General features: G+C 39.4%; 1 protein-coding gene and 1 pseudogene across 1 annotated transcript; one reads left to right on the plus strand and one right to left on the minus strand.

The window, feature by feature from the left end:
* The first annotated feature begins 611 nt into the window (after positions 1 to 611).
* LOC118603921 lies at positions 612 to 5,643 on the plus strand (annotated as a pseudogene).
* Positions 5,644 to 15,205: 9,562 nt separating this feature from the next.
* On the minus strand, positions 15,206 to 25,937 carry CENPV (centromere protein V). The gene is made up of 5 exons (XM_016145124.2): positions 25,514 to 25,937; positions 22,740 to 22,838; positions 21,373 to 21,442; positions 16,730 to 16,844; positions 15,206 to 15,611 (listed from the first exon to the last, which is right to left on the minus strand). Exons 1-5 carry the CDS (start codon positions 25,894 to 25,896, stop codon positions 15,487 to 15,489), a joined length of 792 nt encoding a protein of 263 aa, XP_016000610.2. The 5' UTR covers positions 25,897 to 25,937; the 3' UTR covers positions 15,206 to 15,486.
* Positions 25,938 to 26,167: the final 230 nt, after the last annotated feature.

The raw sequence follows: 26,167 nt of genomic DNA on the forward strand, positions 1-26,167 counted from the left end.
CTGCTCCATCTGACTCCCTAAAGTTGAGAGAGGGTTACCCTCCTATGTCAAAGAGATCTGCAAATAGTCCCTCATAGGGTTTCAGAGAGGGCTGGTGTTGGCAGTTCTCATCCCTGACCCAGAAGAGCAGAAACTGCTGGGTTTCTTAACTCACTGTTTTGCCACCACTCAAGACCAAGGGTAACCAGACACAGTATGAAAGGGTGAACTCTGCCTAAGAAGGCTCAAAGGGAAGGGGAATTCCATTCTCTGGAGTGGCAGCACTCACTAAAGGAGCAGTTAATGGAAGAGACATCACCAAAAATAATATGAAAGCTCAGGCCCTGGTCCAGACACAAACGAATGTTTCTCAGTAGTGGCCAAATAAGTAATCTACAATATCAGGAAGAAGCTATATCTTAGAACAAAGAGGGAGGAAAGCAGAGAAATGGAAATCATGGTGGAAAAAGAGACTAAAATACATCTAGAAGGCTTAACATGTGAATAATCAATGTTTGAGAAGTTACAAATGGGAATAATAAAAGAGAACTTCCATAATGAGACTTGAGTCAGTGTATCAGAAGAGCCCACCATATCCTACCAACTTTGATTTTTAAAAAAGACACATAAGCATGCCGGCAAAATTCCTAAATGTGAAGTAGGGGAGGGAGATAAAAATATTATAAAGGTCTCTGGGTTCAAGGGAAGACTTGGGAGGAAAAGCATCACTGTGTGGTTATAGACAAGTTATAGACAAATACACGGCTCGGGATTGTTAGGACCTACAGCATTGAAAAGTATATGCAAATTAACTACTAGGAAAACAGGAAAAGAAACTTAAAAACCTGCAAAACTAATTTTTAAAAATGAGGAAACAATATAAAATGTAATAAATATGAGAATGAGATGAAAAGAATAAAATCAGATATCAGTTACTTAAAAAAAAATGAATAGGCTAATTTCCCTACCAAAACAGACTATCAAATTGAGTTAGAAAACAAAATCTAGTGACATTTAAAAATGACAAAGGCTAAAATAAGGATGAGCCACATGCCCTATACCAGGCAAAGACAAGCAAAAAGAAAAAGTAACAACATACATCCAGACATCAAAAAGCAATAAACCTTGGACAATGGGAGATATTTTATAATAAGAGTTTTACTCCATGAGAAAATATGCACCAAGTATCACTGCAGCCTGACATATGAAACGAAATCTCCCAGAAATACAAGTTCTTTATTAAAAAATATATAAAATAAAAAAAATAATGGAAGCCTTTAACATTCTTTCAGAATTTTGACAAATCAAGTTGGCAAAAAGTAAAGACAAAGCATTTGAACAGTATAAGGAATTTAAAGTCAACATTCACTTTTTATGTAACAAAACATTTACAAAAACCAATTATTTACTGGCTGTTGAGAAATCCTTAATAAATTCCCCCAAAGTAGATTTTGCAGGCTGCTTTCTTTGATCATAATCAAATAACACTAAAATAAATTATGAAATTACCAAAAATAAAACATGGATTAACAAGACAATCATGAATTATCTAAAAAGTAATAAAAATTACACTTTAGATGGGACCTGTATTCAGGTCATCTGTAGTCTTAAATATATTTGTTTAAAAGATTGAAAATAAACTACGAGATTCAATTTGAGAAAAAAAATTCAATACAAATTAGAGATAAAAATAAATGAAAGAAAAAAACTGTTGATAAGTTTTCTTTGAAAAAATCAAATAAGCCAACTTGCTATTAGACAATAGCAAGTCTAATTCAGGAAGAGAAAAAACAAGTGTCGTTACTGGGAATGCAACAGATTTACAACCACAAAAAAAAAAAAAAAGACTAAAAAAATGAAATGATGTGCAAGTCCATGGCAACAAAATTTAAAATATAAAGGAAATGGATGACTTCCTAGTAAATTGGGACTACTACAAAGCCCTACCATAATGTATAAATAGGGTCCACCAAAAATTTCAATCCCCTAAAATACAGGGCTGCCTTATTGCAAGATTCATGAAAACCATATTTTTAAGTCTTCCCATGACTTGGCATCATGGTGCTGCTCCATCAGCTGTTCTACTTTCTTGGCAGAACCTAGGAGGGAGGGAGGGAAGCAAGCCTATGCACCAAGATGTTCAATACCAACTGCAGGTGGGGTAGGAAAAAAGGGCAATGAGCCAGGCTCTATGGGGGTTGGACTGATGTTATGGTGGCTCTCACCTAGCCCTAGAAAGCTTCACATTGCTCCTTTTGTTGAGTTCGCAAAGTGAAAAAGGCTCTCAAACTGAACAAGTCCCAAGTAGGTGGTCGATTCCAAATCTCCTTTCATCCCCTCACCCCAGCACTAGCCTTGGCCTGCCCACGTTTGAGAATGGGGATTAGACAGGGAACCAGTACTCAAGGACAACCGGATTAATCCAATGGCAAGACATCTTACTAATGGGATTTTACTAAATGACTAAAATTTACTTAAAAAGTGAAAGAGAATAGACTTAATAAATAACATCAGAACATATTAGAAAGGGAATTATAATAGACTTTTAAAAGTTTCCTAGATGGTTGTACAGCTATCTGAAGGTAATTCCAAAGTTATTTAGAGTATTAAAAAGTATTCCCACTCATAGACATAACAAAACATGCTCTGCGAACATGGCACTACTAGTGGCTCAGAGTGTGCAGGGCCATGGCCTGCAGCCTGCATTCTGTCTTGGGGCCCGTCCCTCCCTGCCCACCGCGGCCCTGGGGCCTAAGATCCTGAGGGTGGGTGCCAACCAGTAGCTGCACAGGCCCTGTCTGCTCTCGTGGATAAATTCACAAAGAAACTTGGATAACAACAGAAAATGGTACTGAAGCAGTGGAAATCAACAATTTTGCATAGGAGGGTTTGGGAGATATTATCTACTGTAGTTTGCCTGAAATTGGGACAAAATTTTAAAAAAAGAAATTGGGACAAAATTGAACAAACAAGATGAGTTTGGTGCTTTTTAGAAAGTGCGAAAGCTGCTAGTGAACCTTATTCTCCTCTATAAGGAGAAGTAACTGAAATAAATGAAACTCTTGCAGAAAATCCAGACCTTGTCAGCAAATCTTGTTATGAAGATTGCTTAGTTGATCAAGATGACACTGAGTAAACCTTCAGAACTAGATAAACTAATGAATGAGGAAGCAAATGAGAAATACATAAACTCTGTTGAGGAGTGAAAATGGATCCCCCCCCCCTAAATATAGTAGTGATGTGGGAGAACTCCAAAGAGGGACCCCAACCCAGGGCTCAGGTAACCAGGTTCTTGTCTTATGCCTTGAGAAAGAATTCAGGAATACAACAAACAGCAAGCTTGAAAGCACAAGTTTTATTAAAGTGAAAGTACACTTAAAGGTAGAAGTTCGAGCAGCTCAAAGGGAAAGTCTGCCCCAACTGTCTGAATTGCAGGCTTTTATTTTTTGGGGGTGGGAGTGTCCCAAGCCTATCCATCCTGCCTCCCAGTCTTGGCTTTTCTCATGCCACCTGGAGGAGAGGAGGCAGCCCAAGGCCATCTGTCTGTCTCCTGGCCTTGGCTTGTTTCTCACGCTGGAGTCTCACACTTGAAATCAAAACAGGGAAAGGGCTGAATAAGAGACAAGGGAGAGATTCCAGAGCTGTATCCTGGGGGTAGGGGTAGGCGGTAGACTTCCCTAGGATAACTATCCTCCTGCCTCAGTAGTATGAAACAAACAAAAAGCATGTTATAACATGAAAAAGAAAACTACTGATGTTATTTCTAAACAGAGATGCAAAAATGTAAAAAGATATATTAGTAAATTGAATCCAGCAGTACATCAAAAGAAATACTACTCCATGACCAAGTAAGACATTATTCCAAGAATGCGAGAATGGTTCTAATTTGGAAAAAACCATAACATAATTCATTACATCAACAAATTAAGAAGAAAAACCATATTCTTTTATTTATAGATGCTGAAAGATAAAATTCAGTCACTATTCCTAATAACAACTTTTAAGAAAAATAGGAGAGAAGAGGGTAACTTAAATATAATAAAGACTGTTTACCAAAATCTAGCAGTCTAAAACTAAGTGGTCAAGGTAGGAAGGCAAACTATCACCTTTATTATTTAGGTTGTTCTGAAGGGCAAAGCTAATAAGGAGGAAAGAGCAATAAAATCATTGGTTTAAGTTTTGGAAAAGATAGCTATATTTAGAAACCCAGGAGATTGTCAATAAAATCTATTAGAATAAATGGAATTTGGTAAGGCAGTCGGATAATATCTTTACAAAAATCAATAGATTTTCTCTAATTGGTAATAATGTGACAAATTAAAATGGGCAAAAAAAAAAATCCCATTCTCATCAACATCAAGAACTATAAAACATCATGTTTTTTTTTGCAGAAGTTGACAAGCTAATCCTAAAATTCATACAAAATTACAAGTGACTCAGAAACCAAAACAATTTTTAAAAAAGAACAAAGATGGAAGACTCAGACATCCCAATTTTAAAAATTAATGCAAAGACCTATATGTAAGAGCTAAAACTGTGCAATGCTTAGAAGGAAACAGATGTAAATTGCTGTGACTTTGAATTAGGCAACGGTTTCTTAAACGTGACACCAAAAGCACAAGCAACAAAAGTAAAAATAGAAACCTTTGTGCATCAAAGGATATGATAGTGAAATGGAAAAAAGTATTTGCAAACTATATGTCCAAGGGTCTAGTACCCAAATATATGAAGAACTCTTACAACTCAACAATAAAAAGATAACTTAGTTAAAAGATAGGCAGAAGACTTGAATGTACATTTTTCCAAGAAGATACTCAAACAGCCAAAAAGTACAAGAACGTCATTAGTCATTTGAAAAATACAAATTAAGACCACAATGAGATATTACTTCACACCCACTATAATGGCTATGATTAAAACAAACACAGAAAATAACAAGTGTGTGTGAGTATATCGAGAAATTCGAAACCTCATACATTACTGGTTGGAATGTAGTAAAATGGTGCAGTGGCTACGGAAAACAGTTTCACTGTTCCTCACTAAATTAGAGATTTACCATATGACCTAGCAAGCAGTTCCATTCCTAGGTATATACCCAAGAGAACTGAAATATGTTCACATAAGAACTTGTAAGTGGGTGTTTAAGTAGAATTATTCATAACAGCCAAAAAGTAGAAATAGCCCAAATGTCCATTGACTGATGAAAAAATAAACGAAATGTGGCATTTTGTTTATTATTCAGCCTTAAAAAGAAATGAAATTCTGACATATGCTACAAATAAGGATGAACTTCGAAAACATTATGCTAAATGAAATAAGCCAGCACAAAAGGTCATATATTGTAGGCATTCATCTAGAGTAGGCGAATCCATAGAGACAGAAAGCAGATTAGTGTTTTCAGGAGCAGGGGGTTGGGAAAAAGGAAGTGACTACCAATAAATGTGGGGTTTCTTTTTGGGGAAATGAAAATGTTCTGGAATTGATAGTGGTGAAGGTTGGACAACTTTGTAAATATGCAAGCATACCTTATTTTACTGTGTTTCTTTCACTTTATTACACTTCGTGTATACTGCAATTTTTTACAAATTGAAGGTAAGACTCTACTCCAGCAAAAAGATTACAACTCACTGAAGGCTGATAGGATGGTTAGCATTTTTTACCACTAAAGTACTTTTATTATTTTCTTAATTTTTCAATTACAGCCGACATCCAATATTATACTAGTTTCAAGTGTACATCATAGTGGTTAGACATTTATCGAACTTATGAAGTAATCCCCCTGATAAGTCTTGAACCCACCTGAAACCACATAGTTATTATCCTATTATTGACTATATTCCTTATCCTGCACTTTACATCCCCATAACTATTTTGTAACTGCCAATGTGTACTTCTTAATCCCTTCATCTTTTTTACCCAGTCCCCTAACTGCCCTCTCATTTGCAGACCATCAGTTTGTTCTCTGTATCTATGAGTTTGTTTCTGTTTTATTTGGTTTTATAGATTCCACATGTAAGTAAAATCATATGGTATCTGTCTTTCTCTGTCTGACTTATTTCATTTAGCAGAATACCCTTTAGGTCCATCCACTTTATCACTAATGGCAAGATTTAATTCTTTCTTATGGCCAAGTAATATTCCATTATATATATGTACCACTCCGTTATCCATTCATCTTTGCTTGAAGCATTTAATCCATTTACATTGAAAGTTATTATTGATAGGTATGCAGTTATTGCCATTTTATTGTTTTCTGGTTGTTTTTGTAGTTCTCTGTTCTTTTTTTCTTCTCTTGTATGTCGATGAGTTTCTGCAGTGTTATGTTTGGAATATTTTCTCTTTATTTCTTATATATCTTTTATAGATTTTTGGTTTGTGGTTACCATGAGCTTCAAATATATCAAGCTATGTTTATAGCAGTCTATTTTATGTTGATGGTCACTTAAGTTAGAACACATTCTAAAACCACTAAAATTTTAACTCATTCTCTCCATATTTATGCTTTTGTCATTACTTTTTACTTCCTTTGTGTATTTATGTATGTCCCTTAATTTACTGTAGTAATTACACATGATCTTCCTACTTTTCCCTTCTAACTTTTGTACTTTAGTGCTGGTTGATCCACTGCTTTTATTATGTATTTGCCATGGTCAATAAGAATTTTTTTCTTTGGAATATTCTCTTATTATATTTTTTATTTCATTTTCTTAAAGAACTCCCTTTAATATTTCTTGTAATACCCATTTGGTGACGAATTCCCTCAGCTTTTTCTTGTCTGGGAAGAACTAAAGTATTTTTAAATTAAGGTATGTACTTTTTTTTTTTACATGTTATGCTACAGCACATGTAACAGACTGTAAACATTTGTGTAGCTCGCTTTAATGCGATACTTGCTGCCTTGTGGTGGGTCTGGAACTGAACCTGTAATATTGCCAAGGTATGCCTATACTAAAAACCACTGAATTCGACATGTTAAAGGGATGAATTTCATGGCATGTGAATTATATCTCAATTGAAAAAAAATAGTTTGAAAGTAAGAGTCCATTAAAACATTCTAGTTCTCTATAAAGTTACATTTATGATAAACTTGGCATTGCTCTCTGAACCTGGTGATATTCTTCTGACATGCTAACCTACCAAATACAAATCAACTACTAGAGTAAAAATATTATTTGTATTTTAACACAGTGTTAGTGCTTACTGCTTTTCCTTTAAATATAGTTTTTAAAAGTTAATTTAAAAAATATAATGCAGGACCTAAAAGAGACCTAAATAAATGGAGAACTGCACCATGCATGTTCCTTGATAGATTTAATATAGAAATCCTTACAAAGTTAATAAATTGAATGCCAAATAATATCCCTAATAGTATATAAAAAGACAAGAAGACATCCCAAAATGGATTAAGGATGGAAAATGCAAAAAAGAGGAAATCCAAATGGTATGAAAAACTATTCAACTTCAGTAGCAGCCAGGACATGCAAATGAAAGCAAAAATGAAACTCCATTTTTTGCTGAAGGTGGTAATTAAACTAGAGTGGAAGATGTTTTCAGGGGACCTCATAATGAAGATGGCAGAAGACATAAAGAGGAATTTTTTTCTCTCTCTCCTCTCTCTTTCACACATAATAAATGTGAAAAGTAAATCACATTGCTAATAGAAGAAACACAATTAAAAGAAAATACCATTGGAGGGGGAATAAAATGGCATAGATGACAGAGGTTCTGTTCATTCCTCTGGCAACCAAATCAAAGTTGTGACAGAAACAAGGAGCAAACAGCAATGAAAAATCGCCTAGGATCTGGATGAACATGCCATACAACCAGAGAGAAATCTAAGAAATCACTCTACAATGGCAGAAGGTAGGACAGGGTGAGGACGCGAAGTCCCGAGCGGCTGAGTGGGACAGAGGCAGTTGCGGTGGCGGCAGCAGTGGCAGCTCCAGACACCTCTTAAAGGGGCCATGACCACGAGCAGACTTTAGAGGTGACAGACGTGCTCGCTCTGAGCACCAGTGCTGGTTCAGCTACACACAGGGGGCACCAGGGACTTACAGGGAGACACTAAGTTGTCTGAGTGAGGACCAAGGAGAGATTTGCTCTGTGCAGAGGTGCCAGCAGTATCCATTGTTCCTCTGTTGAGCCCTCCCCACTCCCAGTGGGCAGACTCAGCGCCACCACAGCCAAGATGTCATCAAACTGGATAACAGTGGTTGCTCCACTGAGAGGATTCCCTGAAACCCCGCCTCCCCCCAACTCACGGCCCCACCCAAGCTACATCTGAGTCAGGTGCTCCTTGATGAGCAGTGCCTAGACTCTCACTGGAGGCAACTGGCCTCGGTTTCTGCTGTGGCCTTTTGAGGTAACTATAAGCACAGCATCTGTGGATTGCTTGCTGAATCTTAACGGGTGGCCCCGGAGGGGCACAGGCTTGGGATAAATTTAGTCTGCAGCTAAATCCCTCTCAGGACTGTGCCACTGGACACCTACTTCACAAATCCACACTAGTAAGACCAGGAGACTTAGAAGCTTTGCTTAGTACATAGACACGGACACAGAAACACAGCCAGAATGGGAAGACGAAGAAGCAGAAACTATATAAGAGAACAGAATAGAGATCCAGAAATAGTGGAGTCAAGCAATCTAATAGATGCAGAGTTCAAAACACTGGTTATTAAAAGGTTCAGTGAACTTATGCGAAGTGTAGATGAACTCAGTGAGAACTTCAACAAAGTGATAAAAAACATAAAAATGGAAATGGAAATTATAAAAGAGAACCAGTCTGAAATGAAGAAGACATTATCTGAGATGAGAAGTGTATTAAATGGACTAAACAAAGAAATGAACAAGGTGAATAAAGAAGAGGATCAAATGACCTATATAGAGAACGGGAAAGCCAAGGACATGCAATCAGAATGGCAAGAAAAAAGAAGCCAAGACTATAATAATAATTTAAGGAGCCTATGGGACGCTATTAAAGGTAAAAATATCCATCTCATTGGCATACCAGAAGGAAAACAAGATGTTGAACAGCTATTTGAAGAAATAATGATGGAAAACTTCCCTAACCAGGTGAAGGAAATAGACATACAACCCCAGGAAGTTCAGAGAATCCGATAAACCAGGAATTCAAAGATGCCCGCACCAATACACATCATAATAAAAATGCCAAAGTTTAAATACAAAGAATCTTAAAAGTAGCAAGAGAAAAGCAGATAGTTACCTACAAGAGAGCGCCCATAAGACTGGCAGCTGATTTCTCAAAAGAAACTATACAGGACATAAGGACTTGGCATAAAATATTCGATGTGATGAAGGCCTAGGATCTACATCCAAGAATACTTTATCTAGCAAAGCTATCGTTTAGAGTTGAAGGACAGGTAAAGAGCTTCCCAGACAAAAATAAGCTAAAGGAATTTATCACCACCAAGCCAGTATTACAGGAAATATTGGGACTTCTTTAAGAAGAAAAAACATGTACCAAAAACAGGAATAAAAAGTGATAACAACTACACTCCTATCAATAAGTACCTCAAATGGAAAAGAATTAAAAATGCTCCAACTAAAAGATAGAATGGCTAAATAAATAAAAAAACAAGACCCCTACATGCTGCCTACAAGAGACTCACTTCAGATTAAAAGACACACACACAGACTGAAAGGAAGGGGGTGGAAAAAGATACCCTTGATGGACCTAGAAGGTGTTTAAGTCAGACAGAAAAAGATAAATACCATATGATCTCACTTATATGCAGAATCTAAGGAACAAAAAGAATTAATCAAAAACAGACTAACAAATATAGTGGACAATTTGGTGACGGACAGCAGGGAGTTAGGTGGCTGGGAGAATGGGGTGTAAGGTTAAAGAAGTACAAATTAGTATTCGATGGATGGTCATGGGGATGTGGAGCACGGCATAGGGAATGCAGTTAGCATTAATATGTTGGCTAGGTGGAGGGCAAGGCGAGGGAGGTAGCAATTGGGAGGATCACTTTATGAACTATATAGATGTCTAACCAATGTACTGTATACTTGAAACTAATTAAAATAAATTAATTTAAAAGAAAAAAGAAAATGCCATTTTCACTCATCTAATTTGCAAAGGCTTCTGTAAATAATAATGCCCAGTGTTCTGGAGGTAAGGAAGTGTGTGTGTGTGTATACATATATATACATATATGTGTATGCACATGTATACATATATGTATACTATATATGTATACACATATACATATCCATATATACATATATATGTATACACACACACACTGATGGAGGAAAGATAAGATGGTAGAATCTTCTGGAAATCAATTTGTCAAAAATCATTTAAATTTTTTTAATTTAAAAAAATTAATTAAAATGTACATATCCTTTGACTCTGCAATTTCATGGGTGTGTATTTATCCTTAGGAAATAAAAATTAGTACAAAGATGCATGGACAAATGTTTGATGTGTAGCACTTATCAGAGGAAAAACACAGAATCAACAGACTAGAGAGCAATGATCTTCTGATTTTGATTTTTCAATAATATATTTGTTCTAAATGATAATATATACATTATAAAGCATACACAAAGAGTAAATTTTAAAAGTATAAATAGAAATTCTATCATTTTCTCCCCACATATCAACAGATCATCTTGAGCTTTCCTGAAGGATGCACATCTTACCCTGTAAACCACCAGACTAGTAGATCAGGGTGAAAGGCATCGAGGTTAGCTGGTGCAAAGAGAACACTAATTAAAGTGAAGTCAGTGAATTCTATGAAAAGTGAAGCAGTCAAACCTTATGGAGAGACAGGTAGACCAGGATGGAAGAACTAGTTGGAACTACACAATGTTTATGTTCTTGGGACCACAAGAGGTTGGGGAACAGAAACAGTTCTAGTTTGATCAGTGTTACAGTCTTGGTCAAGGCTGAATCCTGCATGTACCCTCTTGCTCCCCCTCACCCCACAATGAGACTTTTGTTTCATGCTGATATTATCAGAAGGAAATTCCAAATGGACGTGAAGTCAACAGTAATTAAAAGCTGAAGACACATGTTCTAATTAAGTGACCTTGGAGGAAAGTCTGAGGAGTCTGGAAAAGGTGAGGTCATAAGAAAAAGAATTCTAGTAATCTTTCAAGAATTAGTTCAAGTCTGTGAGCTCGGAATTATCATTGTCATTACTCCAGCTATTTTGGGTCTATGTGGGTAATCACCTGGTGGCAGAACAGCTGCCTGGAAGGAAATCCTAGGAAACAGCAAGCACACTCTCTAGGAACCCATGCATTAGCCTGGGACAGGAACAACCGCAGTGTCCTGCTGCTTAGGCTGCTCTTCCTGCTCTGAGAGGGCCAACGGAGGAAGAACAGATTATCGACAGATTGCCCTTGAGCTTTTCATTAGCCACAAAAGCAAGCACTGGCCCTTGTGCCTCAAGCTTTAGAGAAGTGAAGGCTGATTTCAGGTTGATCCTGAAAGAATCCCAAAGCTTGAATTTCCACTAGATATAGCTGACTTTCGAAAGTTCTTGCAGGCTTTAGAACTGTTTCCTTCATAAATTCAGAACATAACAAAGTTGTAGCAGATACCCCCTTAAATTCCTCAACAGGGCACATACAGAAATATTGTGAGGCAGCTTCCTGGCTGACAAACCAGAAGGGGAAGTGGCACCATGTGGACGGAATCCAGCTGGTTTGCTCTCCAGTTGAGAGCTCACTCCAAGGATGCTAGGCTGCTACTGATGATGGCAAGTGACAATCTGAGTCAGTGTTAGCCAGAGAGCCTCCTGGCTGGTACCAAACCCTTGCTTCCTCTGAAACAAGTGGGAAAATACCAACCTCTAAGATGATGGCTAAAGAGGCTTAAGCTAGGACAGTTTTCACTCAGGGGCCCGATAACTTTTCTGACTTCTGCTAGTGACCTCACTGCCAAGGGATACTTTCAATAGGCTAGCTTAAAAAGTCACTGGAAATTCAACAAGTGGACAGATAAAAATTTAACATACCATGCACAATAGCATTCCTCTCTACCAGCAATAACCAATTGCAAACTGTAAAAAAAAGATTCCATTCACAAGAAAAAAAATATGATAGCCAGGAATAAACTCAACACAAATTGTGCCAGTTATATTGCTTCTATGTGGAGAATAGCGTGAAACTTGACTGAAGAGCATAAAAGAACAAACCAAATCAGAGACGTACTACTTTCCTAGATGATAAAGCTCAGTACTGTAAAGAAGCCTACTCTCCTCAAATTAATTTATAAATTCAATACACTGTCAACCAATATCCAAACATGCTTTTATATCCTATTTGATATACTAATTCTAAAAGTCATCTGGAAGATAAAAATGAATTTTAAAAATGAGGGAAATTTACCTTATATTTTTAAAGCACATCATAAAGCTTTAGGGAATTAAAACTGTTTGTGGTAACTATAGAAAAACAGAATAACAGAACAAATGAAGAGTCCACAAACAATTCCATTTAGTAAATGCAGCATTTTAAATCAGTAAGGAATGGATGGATTAGTGTCAATGTAATGGCTGGCTATTTTGAGGGGGCGGGGGCCTAAACTTCATACCTCGTACTTCATAACACTAACAAAGATTAAAATTAAAAAACGTCCCCCAAAAAATCTAGGTAGATTAAAGGGCTAAATGTAAAAAAAAAAACAAATAAATAAATAAAATAAACTATGAAAGTAGTGAAAGAAAATACAGGTAAATATGTTTATAAGCTTGATAAGGAAAGTATTCTCAAACAAGACATAAATCACAAAAAGCCAGGAAACTCAAGTCAGAACAACATAAAGGAAAAAGAAGAGTGATGAATTTGAACCCATTAAAATCTAAAACCCTAATAAACAAAGTGTTCTAACTTTGTTTACAATTGAGATTTAAAAAGAATATTTGTAAAATTTATAACAGGATTTACACCCTGAACATAAGGAGCTCTAAAAATTAATTTTTTAAATTGTATCTGAAACACTTCTTTACTAATATTTTTAAATTGGTAGATGAAAAAATAGCCCCAAAGAAAAATGGGCAAAGGACATGATCAAGCAGCTGACAGAAAAGGATATAAAAATAGCCAAAAAACATAAAAACATGCATAATCTCACAGGTAAACAGAAACATTGAAACTTAAAAAATAAAACTTTTTGCCCAACATATCGGTCACAATTAAAAAGACTGGTAACATCAAGTGTTAGTGAAGGCACTCTACTATATATAGAGTTGATAAAGATTTTAGAGGCTGGTATATACTTTCTGAAGGCAACTTAGCAATATTTTTAATGTTTAAAATATGCATTATCTTCAACCCAGCAATTCCACTTCTATATCCTCAAAGAATAAACATGTATATAAAAAGGCACATAAAAGGATATTTGTTGTCAACACTAATTGTAAAGCAAAAACTAGACACCCTAATTTCCACACACAAAAGAAAGATTAAACTATACTCATACTATGCAATTCTATATAATAAAGAGGATGTGTATATTGATATGAAACATCAAGATATTAAATAAAAATGCAAGTTTCAGAACAAAATAGGCTTTGTTTTTAAAAGATACACAAAACTATGTATTTTTACATAATATTGCAATTGGCAAGGTAGATATTATAGAGGGGACACTCACTACATCAGAATATACTCATGTTTTACCTGCATAATTTTTTACCAGCTCCTTCCAACCTTAAAGTCTGAACATGGCTGTCACCCAACAGGCTGTTAACTACTCGGAAGAGGTGGCGACCACGCAGCACACCAGTCCGTCTATACAGTAGTCTCCCCTTATCTTCAGGGAATACATTCCAAGACTCCAGAGGACGCCTGAAACCACAGATAGTACTGAACCCTGTATATACCGTTTTTTCCTATACATCATACTTATGATGAAGTTTATAATTTATAAATTAGGCACAGTAAAAGATTAATAACTAATAATAAAATAGAACAATTATACTCTAATAAAATCTTATTGTACTGTACTCACTGTTCTCTTGTGATATGATACAATGATTACCTGATGAGATGAAAAGAGGTGGAATTTTCCATTTAATATTTTCGGACTCTGGTTGACTGCAAGTACCTGAAACCACTGAAAGCAAAACCATGGATAAGGGGGAACTACTTAATTTCCTCTCCCTTTGTTTTTCCCTTATCTAGTCTGCCTCAAAAATCATTTCATGACTGATTTTCCTAAAGCAAAGAGCAAATATTTATTAAGCATTTGCCATTACATATATACTCAGCATTTGGTAATGACAAGAATGTTTTGGGAAAGTTAATCCAATTGTACTATGCAGCAATGTGAAGCACAGAAGCAAGACAGGGGAACCATCAAAGACTGCATAACACACCAGGCTTTCCTTAACCTGTTCAAAGCTGTTCAGGGCCTCCAGTGCCTGTAAAATAAAGGCCAAACTCCTGAGCCTAACACCCAAGACCATCCACAGTCTGGCTTCAATATATATTTCTGGTCTCCTCTATTACTCCTTCCCATCATGCCTCCAATTCAGCCTGGCATTAGCATGTGCCCATCCATACCTTTGTTCACAGTTACTTCTCCCTTCTATCTTCTTAAATTTTGTTTGCTTTAAAAATAGACTCAAATTTGCATTTAATGGGTATAGAGGTTACATTTTATAAGAAGAAGAATTCTGGAAATTGGTTGCACAACACTGTAAATGTATTTAACTATATGTAAATGTACTAAGCTATACACTTAAAAATGGTTAAGATAACAAATTTTGGTATATGTATTTTACTACAATTTTAAAAATTAGAAGCTGATTTAGCTTTTAGAAAAAAAAAGATTCAAATCATACCCTCCCAATCTACGGCCATGAACAAACCTGATCCCATCTGATCTCAGAAGGTAAGCAGGGTCGGGCCTGGTTAGTACTTGGAGGGGAGACCACCTAGGAAGGCCAGGTGCTGTAGGTGTTAAAAAAAATTAATTAAAGTTTTAAAAAAATTATACCATCCCCAAGTCTTCAATGATCAGCCCTCTCACTCCTCTGAAATCTTAGAGCTCAAATCATCTTTACAACTCACATGGCTTGTAATCATTCACATTCTTACATTTCTATTAACTGTTCGTCTGTCTTCTTATCTCTCTCTCACAATTTGGCTGAAGAATCTTAACAGCACTCGATAAATATCTGCTATTGTCTGGCCTCAGAAGCAAAATCAAAGGGGAAAGAAAATGATAAACCACAGTAACCACTTCAATATTAAAAATATTTATTTTCTAAAAGATCACACAAAAGTTGGGAAGAGAAAGAAGGATGTCAACTAGCCTACATCAAAATCTGGGCTGAGGGAGGACAAAGAGCTACCTAAAGAAACTGGTAGCTGGAGCAAACTGCAGAGATGGAGATGGTCGCTGGCCAACAGCACTAGTAGCCTGGGTCACCCACATTCATGAGCACCACTGAGGTGCAGAGCAGACAGCAAATCTGCTGGCCCCAATCATTCCTCCTTTTTCAGAAAGGGAGAAGCAGAAGCTCACTCTTTAGACATATTCTTGATGGTCTTGTGCTCCTTCATGGCCTTCTCCCAATCGCTGCCATTGAATTCCTCAATGACCACACTCCGCACGGTTCCCTCATCCAGGCAATGTGGGGCAATTCCTACAGGAAAATGGCACAGAGAAAGGGAGATCCCAAGTATGAGTAAGACCAAGTGCTACAGTGACTCTTGGACAAATCCAAACCTGCAAGCATCACTGTACTGCATGTCAAACTTTCTGAATGATACACGATAGCTTACAATGTCAGCCTCCCGGCTTACTTTCCTCATCTCTCAGGTGGAAATCAGACTTCCTGAACCAGGGATGGCCAAGGCCTGGCATCAGTCAATACCAAACTGAGAGTACGAAAGGGTATAAAGACTCAAGCCTAGAGCAATCTCTGACAGGCAGCCTGAATAATTCACAGGTCTTTTATAGGGCTTAAATGGGTACCTTTCTAAACATTAAGTACCTCTCCAGCTGTACAGGAATTTATACTTTCCAAAAGCCTTTCCTGTGCCTTGAGGTTGGTAAAAAGGAGTCTTCATGTGACACTCCAGGAACAAACGGGGACAGCTAAGAAAATGGGGCAAGAAGTGGGAAGGTGATGTCATGCCCTCCCCCAACCATAAGGCACAGAATTGGCACAGCCACAGCTGCCCCACCACAGCTCTGAAGGCAGCATCTACACCAGGAACAAGATTCCTCAGGAACATCCTCAATGCTACTTTCCACTTAATTCCCACTATAACTGGTGTCATTCTGAACAACTGTCTAAAGGTTATTTTCTCCCCCCAGATCCAAGGAAGACCTGAAGAGGGGCTTGGGAGTTCTTCTGTTTGTTTTGAAGAACTGAATTTTTTAAATGGCATTATCAGTGCTCTTCATTCTTGCCTTCTCTAGCAATTTAAGCACCATCATCGTTAAAATTCCCTCCACCACCCCATAGACCCATCTCCTCTCTCTTCTCTCCCTAACCCTCAATGTCAGCTCTGGCAGCATCAGTTAAGGAGAATCAGGGTCTGGCTGGTATCTGAATAACCAGAGCCAGTCTTCCATCATTTGAAAAGAGCTCTAGTGAAGAGCCCTGTTCTTCTAAAACATATATGTGGACAGGTCTCGCCATGCAATAGGCAAGGCAGGTATGCAATGCCCACCTTCCCAGCCTTCATTTTTACCCAGAGCAGGCACAGGCATGTCTATGTCCATCCTGAGCTTGTGGCCAGCCCCTTCACTTACCAAAGCCACCGGCGTTTGAGCGGGGAGTGTAAAAGCTCTGCACACCACATCTCTTACAGAAGGTGTGCTGTGCTTTGTGCGTGTTGAACGTGTATGTGGTTATGCTCTCAGCTCCCTAAGGGAAAAAAGAAGAATAGATGTTCTCTTTTGCAAAGATATTTTTTTTTGACATTTAACAAATTTTATCAATGGGTTAGGAAGCCCTTTTGTAGAGCTCTCAGGATTATGAGGACATATCCAATCTTCCAGAGACTAGAAGCTTCTCTAGGACAGGGACCCATCTACATTGCCAGGAGACATGTTAGTCTGAAGAGTGACAACTCATGCCTTCTCTTAAGTGAAATGCACACAGAGAAATTCATCCTCAGGCTTTCCCTGATCCATGGCAAGATACTATGCCCTGTCAACATCAGAGAGTGAAAATGCCTGTTTCCCAGAGTCTAAAGGGGGAGACGGCTCATGCTAGGGACTGGTTCTCCATGGCCCCAAACAGGAATGCTCAAGGTCTTAAGAAAACGGTTGACTATATTTGAATTCACCTACACAGGACAAACTAAGAAAAAAATATTTGCCAGACATCATAGACAAAAGGCTAATTTCCTTAACAGATAATAACAAATGGGCAACTGGGCAAATGACATGAACAAAGAGTGAAAAGGAAAAAGAAATTGCTATTTGACCTGTGAAATGATGTTCACACTCATGAATTGCAACGAGATATTTTTCACTGTCAGGTAGGCAAAAATCAAAAAGTATGACACAGTATTGGTTAGCACAGTATTGATGAGTATGTATCAGTCATGTGAATATAAACTGGTAAAATTCGGCAACCTCTATCAAAATTTAAATGTACATATCCTTTAACATAGCAACTCCATTTCCAGACATTTATCCTACAATTAAAATTCCCTCTGGATCCAATGACATATGTATATAGATATTGTAGCACTGTTTGTGACAGCTAAAGATTGGACAAATTGAAAATGTCCATCAGCAGAAGACTAGTTAAAGCAATCGTGGACACTCATAAAATGGAATACTCAGCAACTTTTTAAAAAATGAGGCAGTTCTACTTACAAATACTAACATGGAACGATTTCCAAGGTTATAAAGTTAAGTGAAAAAGCAAAGTATAAAACAATTTGCATAGTACAGTACCATTTCTATTTTTTTAAAGGGAATATACTTTTGTGCTCGTGCACGTGTGTGTGTGTGTGTGTGTGTGTGTGTGTGTGTGTGTGTGAAGGGTCGGGGAGAGAAAGGCCCTCAGAGCGCTTGCCTCATATAAAAATAGTTCCCTGTGGGGCCTCTTCTCACCCCACAGCCATTTCACCAGAGAAGCAGCAAAGAATAATTGCCAAGTGGTCCCAAACTATCCAGAGCTATTTCATTATACACTTCCCCCAAGAAATCACCAAGAGGAATTGAGAGCTGTCTCACACTCTACCATGTTCCCTACCAAAAGTCACTCAGTGACATTCAAACCCTATTCCCTCATCGTTCTGTGTATCCACCAACCTGACCACAGTCCCCTACTCCCCACTAAAATGTATGGCCTGTCATCATCAAACTGCTACGTACTCAACCTCTCTGGTCATTTCTTCTGTCTTCACGCCCAATTAGAAATCACCAATGACCACCATGTTGACAAATCTCATGGTCACTTCTCTTGACCACTGGATTCTTGTTCTTCCTAACCTCTTAGTACCACCCCTTCCACTTTGAAACATTTGTCTCTGAGGACACTACACTCTCCTGTTTTTCCCTTTTTCCCCACTGGCCATCCTTCTCAGGGCTTTCTATAAATGCTGGTGAGGCCCGGGGATCTATTCTCTGCCCTCTCCTTTCTTTGGCTACACCCTCTACCCAGCTGACCACCCCTGGGCTCACAGATCTAAATATCATCAATATGCCAACAACTGCCAAATCGGTAGCTCTGCCTCTGATCTCTCCACAGCTCCAGACTTTATATCCAACTGCCCACTTCCTATCTCTATGAATGTCCAAAAGATATCTTCGATTGATTTTTTATTTTTTCAAAAAAGAACTCTTTAATTCCTGCACCCTCACTTGCTCCTCCCCCAGGATCTGGCATCTCTATTCACTTAGTTGCTCAGACCCAACACTGTGAATGTAACTTTGACTCCTCTCTCTTCCTCATTTTTACACCCAATCCTTTACAGAGTTCTGCTCACCCTTCTCAAAGTGTGGTCCCAAGACCAGCAGTATCACCTGAAAAGGGTAAGAAATGTAGATTCTCATTCCCCCCATCCAAAGACTCACAGGAGTGAGGCTCAACCATTTGTTCAACATGCCCTCCAGGTGACTGCACACACTGAGGTCTGAAAACCACTGTTCTAAAACATATGTCCACTCATCTATTCAAAACTTATGTCCAATTATCTGTTCAAAACATATCTCTGATTTTCTTTCCATCTCCATGGCTACCATCCTAATCCATCATTTGTCACCTGACCTATCCCAACAACCTCCTAGCTATCTCCATCTCTGCACTTAGAACCCATCCTCTCCTTAGAACCTACTCTCCGGTGAGTTTTTAAAACACTGAAGCAGGTCTTGTCACCACCCTGCTTAGATCCTCCACAAGCTTCACACTACACAAAGAATACACTCTATCTCCTTGTCTGCTCCTGCCTCTCTCGAACCCCAACCCGGTCCACTCTTTCACCACCATACTGACCCCCCTCCATCCTCAATGGCCACTGGTCAGCAACTCAGACAAACCAAATCTGTGCCACTTAAGCCCTCTGCTCTGTGTGTTCTCTTTGCCTGAGGTACTCCCCCTGCCCACACACCCCCATCTTCATCATTCAGATCTGAACACCAGAGAAACCTTTCCTAACCAATCTAGAAAAGCCAGCCAGCTATCTTTCAGCATATTGTTCGACTTTAACTCCCTACACAGCACTATTGAATTTTCTCTTATTTACTTTTTCTGTCTCCCACCTATAATGTTAACCTCAAGAAGGGCCTTGTGTGACCTGTTAATTGCTGGGCTTCAGTGAAACAGTGCCTGGAGCACAGCACGTGTTCTATAAATACCTGTTGAATTAATAAGTTTTGTTATTCATATGTGTGTGTGTGTGTGTGTGTATAAAATGAATCAATGTTGTACACCTGAAACTAATATGTTTTATGTCAATTATATCTCAATTAAAAATAAATAATAAATAAATACAAACAAGCAGAATATTGCTTCTTCAACGGTCTGGAGCCAAAGAACAGAATGGTACTCTAGAGCACCAGAAAAATGCATTGATAAGCAGTCTCAAGGAGAAAAAATAAAGGAAAAAATATCAAGACCTCAGAGTCCAAGGCTACACCTGGTGGTATCTTCGTGAGTGCTCAGGAGCAAAGGTGAATTGGGGTCACAGCCTCCAGCAAGCCCTTGAGGAGAGCACACTGGCAGTCTTCTGGGATTAAGGGAAAGATAAGGGACAGGTATGTCGCCCATCCATCCCATCTCCCCTACCAGAGAGTCACATGAAGGACCAAGGAGGAGACAAAGAAAAGGAAACACATTGGCCCAAAGTACCTCAGAATAAGACTCTCGCTACCTAGGAAAAATCATGACACATCATGCATTCACTCAGTCTTTCCTCCTAGACACTGAGTGCCTGCCTAGTCAGTGCCAAGCCTACAAGGCCAAGAGCTGGTCAGATGTGACCAAAGGTGGTACATGGAGATTCTCACAATCTAGTAAAGGAGACAGACACAGAAACGGCATTACACCAAAGCACAGAGAGGTCTGCCAGACCACAGCGGGAGCAACCAAGGGGAACCAAGGATGGAATGAAAGCCCCACTCCATAAAAGCAATAGTGTGCCAAAAGCCTTCCTAAAAAAGTTTCTATTGTTTGACCAGAGATTTCATTTCTAACAAAATTGGCCCTAAAGAAATAATTTCTAAATTGTCAAAGATTTATACACAGGGAGGTTCACCACAGTATTATTAATAATTAGGAAAAAATTGCACTCAATGTCAAAGTTCCAATTTAGAAAATTGCTTATGGTAGATTCATTTAACAAAATATGTTACAAATACAGGAACAATAGTCTAAATAAAGTAGAAAATGGTATGGAGAGGATGAGATTACATAGACTGAGAGAAGACTCTTCACTGTACATATGTACTTTTGTACCTTTCAAATTTTGTGCCAAGCACAAAAAAGTTCCCAGAATGATAAAGTTTAAAATTCTTAAATCATATATTTTTCATGAAAAACACTAAAGTACATTATAAAACAGAAAGGTATCCTACTTTGATAAAAACATGTAATATATATTTAGATATATTTCTCTGTGTAGAAAATAATGCACAAAGATATACACCAAAATATTAACAATAGTTACCTTTGGATGGTAGGATTTGGGTGATCTTACTTATTTTTTGATTCTCTGCATTTGAAAATGTTTCCACGGTAATATCGAATAAGCATCCAAAGTAAAAAGAAAAAATAAGATAACCTTTTCAAAATAAACATGAATCCTGGATGACAAGGAAAATTAAAGCCCCATAGCAGCCCTGCTGTGTTCCCTGCCCCCTGCACTCTACAGGGGTATGCTGTACGTCAGGGACTCCCCAGTGGGTTCTGCATCTTCAACTCCGCTCTTAGCACTAACCTTCAGGAGCTTGAAGCGAGAAGCTGGAACAATGAAGTGTCTATTCTGCTTCTTCTTGCAAACACTGCAGCTACAGAAAGACAGAGCAAGTCCCAGACTGTCAACAGCCATCTGTACCCTCTAAGCGCCCAAGGGGCCCACCCTCATATGTTTTGAGAGCCAGCTGACCCCAGAAGTGAAACCCCTTTCAATAACATCCAGGGAAAGGGGAGCTTAGGCAGATAAATTAGCCACTTGGAGTCTCTGCCCACAGGTCCCACAGCCAGCAATTGGGGCCACGCATCCCTTGGAAAACGAGGACCAACAGAACGACGTTCCTGCTGCCCACACCCAGTTCATTACAATGAAAGGAACCGTTATAGAGTCATTTAGAAAATAAATATCAAGCATAGCTACAACCTCATGTCTCTGGGATATCCACACCAAAAATAGAAAAGGAACTTATGTTTCCCTCTTTCCTCATCTGTACATCGTAGACAGCCTAGCTCCAAGATAGATAGTTCCTTAGGATTTTTGCCTCTGGAATTAATTCTAAGTCCCCTCTTTTCAGTCTACCTTTGAAAAAAATTCTAATTTAGTAATTTAGTATAGAATCCTCTAACTAGAGAATCCTCTAATCTTCCAGTACAGAATCCATCATGCTTCTCTAATCTGGACTCCACTGCTAGTAGCCTTGTCGGTTCTCCATTTGAGTAATTCCATGGTATTTTTTCCATATATAATTTAGGTACCACCTAGGAACAAAAGGTCCAGAATCCTGAGCTTGCCCTTGCTCTATCATAATGTCAGAGAAGGTGCTAAAAAGCAGGCCCTACACAGATTCTGGCAATACCATCTGCCTCATCTGGAAGAATGGAGTGGAGTAAGAGGGCCTAGAGCATGGTGAGCTTCCAGGTGCACACACTCTCCACTCATTTACCCTCCATCTCCTCCAATTCTGAAGACTTCCCAAGGTTATTCACTCAGTGCCCAGCCTGAACCACTTCCAGCTAACCACTCTCCCCACCCACCAGCAGAATTAATCTGAGGGGTGACTCAGCTAGGCACAAGCCCAAAGACCTTGATCTGTGTCACCTAGAGTTCTGTCTGTCTGTCTGTCTGCCTCTCTCAAACACACACACAACCAGACTGTTATTTTTAGCCTCCATCTTTAAAAAAAAAAAAATTATTACTGAAAACTTCTAGCACACACAAAGGAAAAAGAATAAAACAATGAACCCTTATATATTGAGCACCTGACTCCAACAATTATTGGTTCATGGCCAATGTTGTTTTAACTACACCCCAACTCCCTAGATGATGTTGACACACAGTGTTTTAATTCATGCAAGTCCTTTTAAACCAAGTTCGGAAGAGAAAATACTCACTTGCAATCAAAGATGTGTAAGTCTGCTGAAGCCCAAACTTCAAATCGAACTGCTCCACAGTGGCAGCCTCCTGTGTGTTTCACCAAGCCCTGGTACTCGCTATATGAAAGAAAATCGGAAAGATAAGGATTTCTAAATAGTAGGGCAGGCCCTTATTGCATAGAGAAGCAAGATGGACAAAATTCTCTACATGACAACCAAATGCCTCTCTGCTTTTGAGGAGGTAACGTCAATTTTATAAAGGAAAGTATTCAGTGCCTTCTTTGTCCACGAGCTCTCAGTTTTCCACTTCTTATAGGTTGTTAAATTGCAAAAGAAAGCATTCCAAAAATCTGGGTAACAGGGAGGTGGCGGTGGGAATCCTAACCCTACCACTCAAACATTTTTATTTATATTTCAAATATTTACTAAAAATTTTCACACACCAAGTGCACTACACTAGAAAGAGAGCAGTAAACAAGACATAGCAGAAATGGTTCCTGGACTTACTGGTCGTAAGTAGCCATGAAACAACTTACTCAAATAACATTTGAATAATTGTGATAAAGGCAGTACAGGCCAAAGAAAAAGAAAGTCAAGAGGACCCAACAAAGTCTGGGGCTTCAGAAAAGCCTTCTGAGAAAGTAACAACACCTCATAATTTTGCTATATTCCCCTCCTGTATTTTTCATATATGTAACTTACATATTACATATAATTTTAATCCTTTTAAAACTTATATATAAGCCAGGCCCTTAACTGAACATTATTATGATTTGATACATATAATCAAATTGTTTTCCAAAAGTGCTGAACACTTATCAGTAATGAATGAGAAAACATTTCACTGTACCTTCCCAAGCAATAATAATAGGAAAAATAGCTTGCCACATTTTTAATTTGCATTTATTTGGTTATTAAGACTAAGTGGAGAGATGGGTGAAAAAGGCAAAGGGAAATAAGAGGTACAAATATCTAGTTATAAAATAAGTTTAAGTTAGAGGGATTTATTAAGGTACAGCACAGGAATAATATAATAATTTTGTGCAGTGACAGAGGGTATGGTGACAGACTTATCGTGACAATCATATCATAAGGTATATAAATGTTGAATATCTATGTTGCACACCTGAAACTAATATTGTAGGTCAACTATAATTTTAAAAATTCTATTTAAAGACTGAATGTTTTATTATGTTTCTTTACAAGTTGAATGAGTTAATTTAATGTATTTCATTTTTTCTGTATATACAATTAATGCTTACTGTAAAAATTCAAACATTATAGCATTTGATAACGTTAACAATGAAAGTCTCTTATAATCCTAACATCCAGAGGAATCCAGTTAACTACTTGCTGTATATTCCTCCAGACTTTTTTCTAAACAATATTTTAACAACAACAAAAAAATAGTGCTGAATTATATATTCCTTTTACATATAACTTAATTCGATGAGTTTTGGTTTCTTAATGAATATATGTACTCACACCAATCTGATAGGTAAAAAAACACTCATCTTTTTATGTCAAAACTTTTAAATCTTTTTCTTAACCATTCATCGGTTTGTTTTAAAGTAAAAACTTATTTCGAATTTTAGTTTTGCATTTCTGAGGACCTTCACAATCTCCTACACTTAGCGGTAGCTGGTACATAGATGCTAAAAATGTTTGACTATAAGAAAAAAAAAGTTCATTTTACAATTCAAGATGATAAGTCGAAAGGTGAAGCAAAGAGAAAACCAAATATTCCATCTCTGAGAAGGCTCATCCTGAGAGCATTTCTTCTGGAAAAAAGACAAAGGAACATTTTTGTTCAAGAAAAGTGCTAATCCTCAGGTTGTTAGGCCATTGTTAGGTTGTTCTTGTTTTTTTCCTAGGGTTGTGATTGCTCTTTTTAAGTCATAAAATAATCAACACTGAGATATTATTAGGGTACTAAAATACTCCGTAGCACAACTGTTCCAGGAGCGATCACATTTTGGGATAACAAGGCAGCTCTTGCGAGAGATAACATTAATAGCCTATTTCTAACATCACGGATACTGAAATCCTCCTACGGCCATCTAAGGAGCTGGGGGTTCTTCTCCTGCAGCACCAAAGCTTGGGATGCACAGAAGAGAGCGCGGCGTGCAGAAAAATCAGCGGTGGAGAACATAAAGCCTCCCGCATCTTAGGTGTCTGCACCACGCTCCAGAGTCCCAGCACCTCTTTGTGCGCGCTTCCCTCCGGGATTGCACACACTCCCCTCTCTATCACCCCGCTCCCTCACAGCGAGCGCCTGGAATAACGGGATTTCGTCTCCCAATGGTTAGAAACTATACAAGTTTTTGCCATCCCCCTACCTTTCCCTCCCACCCTCTCTCCAAAAACACCTGCTCAAATATGAGGATAGTCGTGGGATTTATCTTCTTTTCACTGGGAAAGGCACCAGCACACTTTGAGCGCCACGACAAGAGACAACGTCCCGAGCACGATGGCTGTCCCCTGGAAAGACCCTTCGTGTCTCAGAACGCTGTGTGTCCCTCCACAAGCTCCGGGGCGGCGCCCCCAAGCTCCCCAGAGAGAAGCCCCACTCCAGTCCAGGCCGCACACTCCTAAAGACAAGCTGCGCAACCGTTAAATGAGGAACGAGCATGGTGCCACTAGGGGAAAGCGCGGCGGTCACATTATGTGTAAGACATAGAACACAAAATCTGCCGCAAACCCGCAAGCAGGCAGAGGCGCGAGGCGGGAGGGCTGGCGAGCCCGACTTCCGCGCCAGAGGCGTCCGCGTGGCCAGCCGGGCCAGCACTCACAAGGTGTCCAACAGAAGCTTGGCGGCGCCCTCAAAGGTGAGCCTCTGCCGCTTCTGGAACGTCTCCCAGCGCTCCCGCTGGTCGCCCAGGTCCAGCGTGGCCACTGAGGACGTCGGGGTCGCCGGCTGCGGCGGCGGGAGCAACGCCAGCTCTGGCGGCGGCTCTCCAGGGCCCGCCTCCTGGGCCAGGGGCGACAGCTGCCTCGGCCGCTGCTTCGCCGACGGCTGCCTCGCCGCCGCCCGGCTCCCACCCCCGGCCTGGCCCGTGGGGCGCCGTGCGCGGCTGGCGCCGGGGGCCGAGGCGGCGGCCGCTGGGGCCTTAGAGGCCCCAGGCCGTTTCTGCCCGCGTGGCTCGGAGGACACTGTTTTCCGTGTCTGCCGCATGGTTCCCGCAGCCTGGCGCGCAGGCCTCGCCACCCGCGCGTCCCCGCAGCCCCGCGCGCTCCCGCTCCGCCCCGCGCGCGTCCCTACTCGCCAATCAACCTGCGCGCCCAGGGGGCGCTGCGCCTGCCCGCCCCGACCCCGGCTTCTGCCCACCGCACCTAGCTGCAGCAGGGCTGCACACTCCAGAAGAGTGGGGAGCTCGCCCGCCCGCCTGCAGGGCTGCACCTGCCAGCTGCATCCTTCAGGCCAAACGGGACCGCGCCTGGCGCCT

Source organism: Rousettus aegyptiacus, unplaced genomic scaffold, assembly GCF_014176215.1.
Source record: "Rousettus aegyptiacus isolate mRouAeg1 unplaced genomic scaffold, mRouAeg1.p scaffold_m13_p_6, whole genome shotgun sequence".
Lineage (NCBI taxonomy): Eukaryota > Metazoa > Chordata > Mammalia > Chiroptera > Pteropodidae > Rousettus > Rousettus aegyptiacus.

Bases quoted from the DNA above. Each gene is read 5' to 3' on its own strand.
- CENPV (XM_016145124.2), bottom strand. From the start codon at position 25,896: ATGCGGCAGACACGGAAAACAGTGTCCTCCGAGCCACGCGGGCAGAAA. The intron at 22,839-25,513 runs GTGAGTGCTGGC...TCTTTCATATAG, and splicing joins AAGCTTCTGTTGGACACCTT to CGAGTACCAGGGCTTGGTGA. The intron at 15,612-16,729 runs GTAAGTGAAGGG...ATTTTCCTGTAG, and splicing joins CTCAAACGCCGGTGGCTTTG to GAATTGCCCCACATTGCCTG.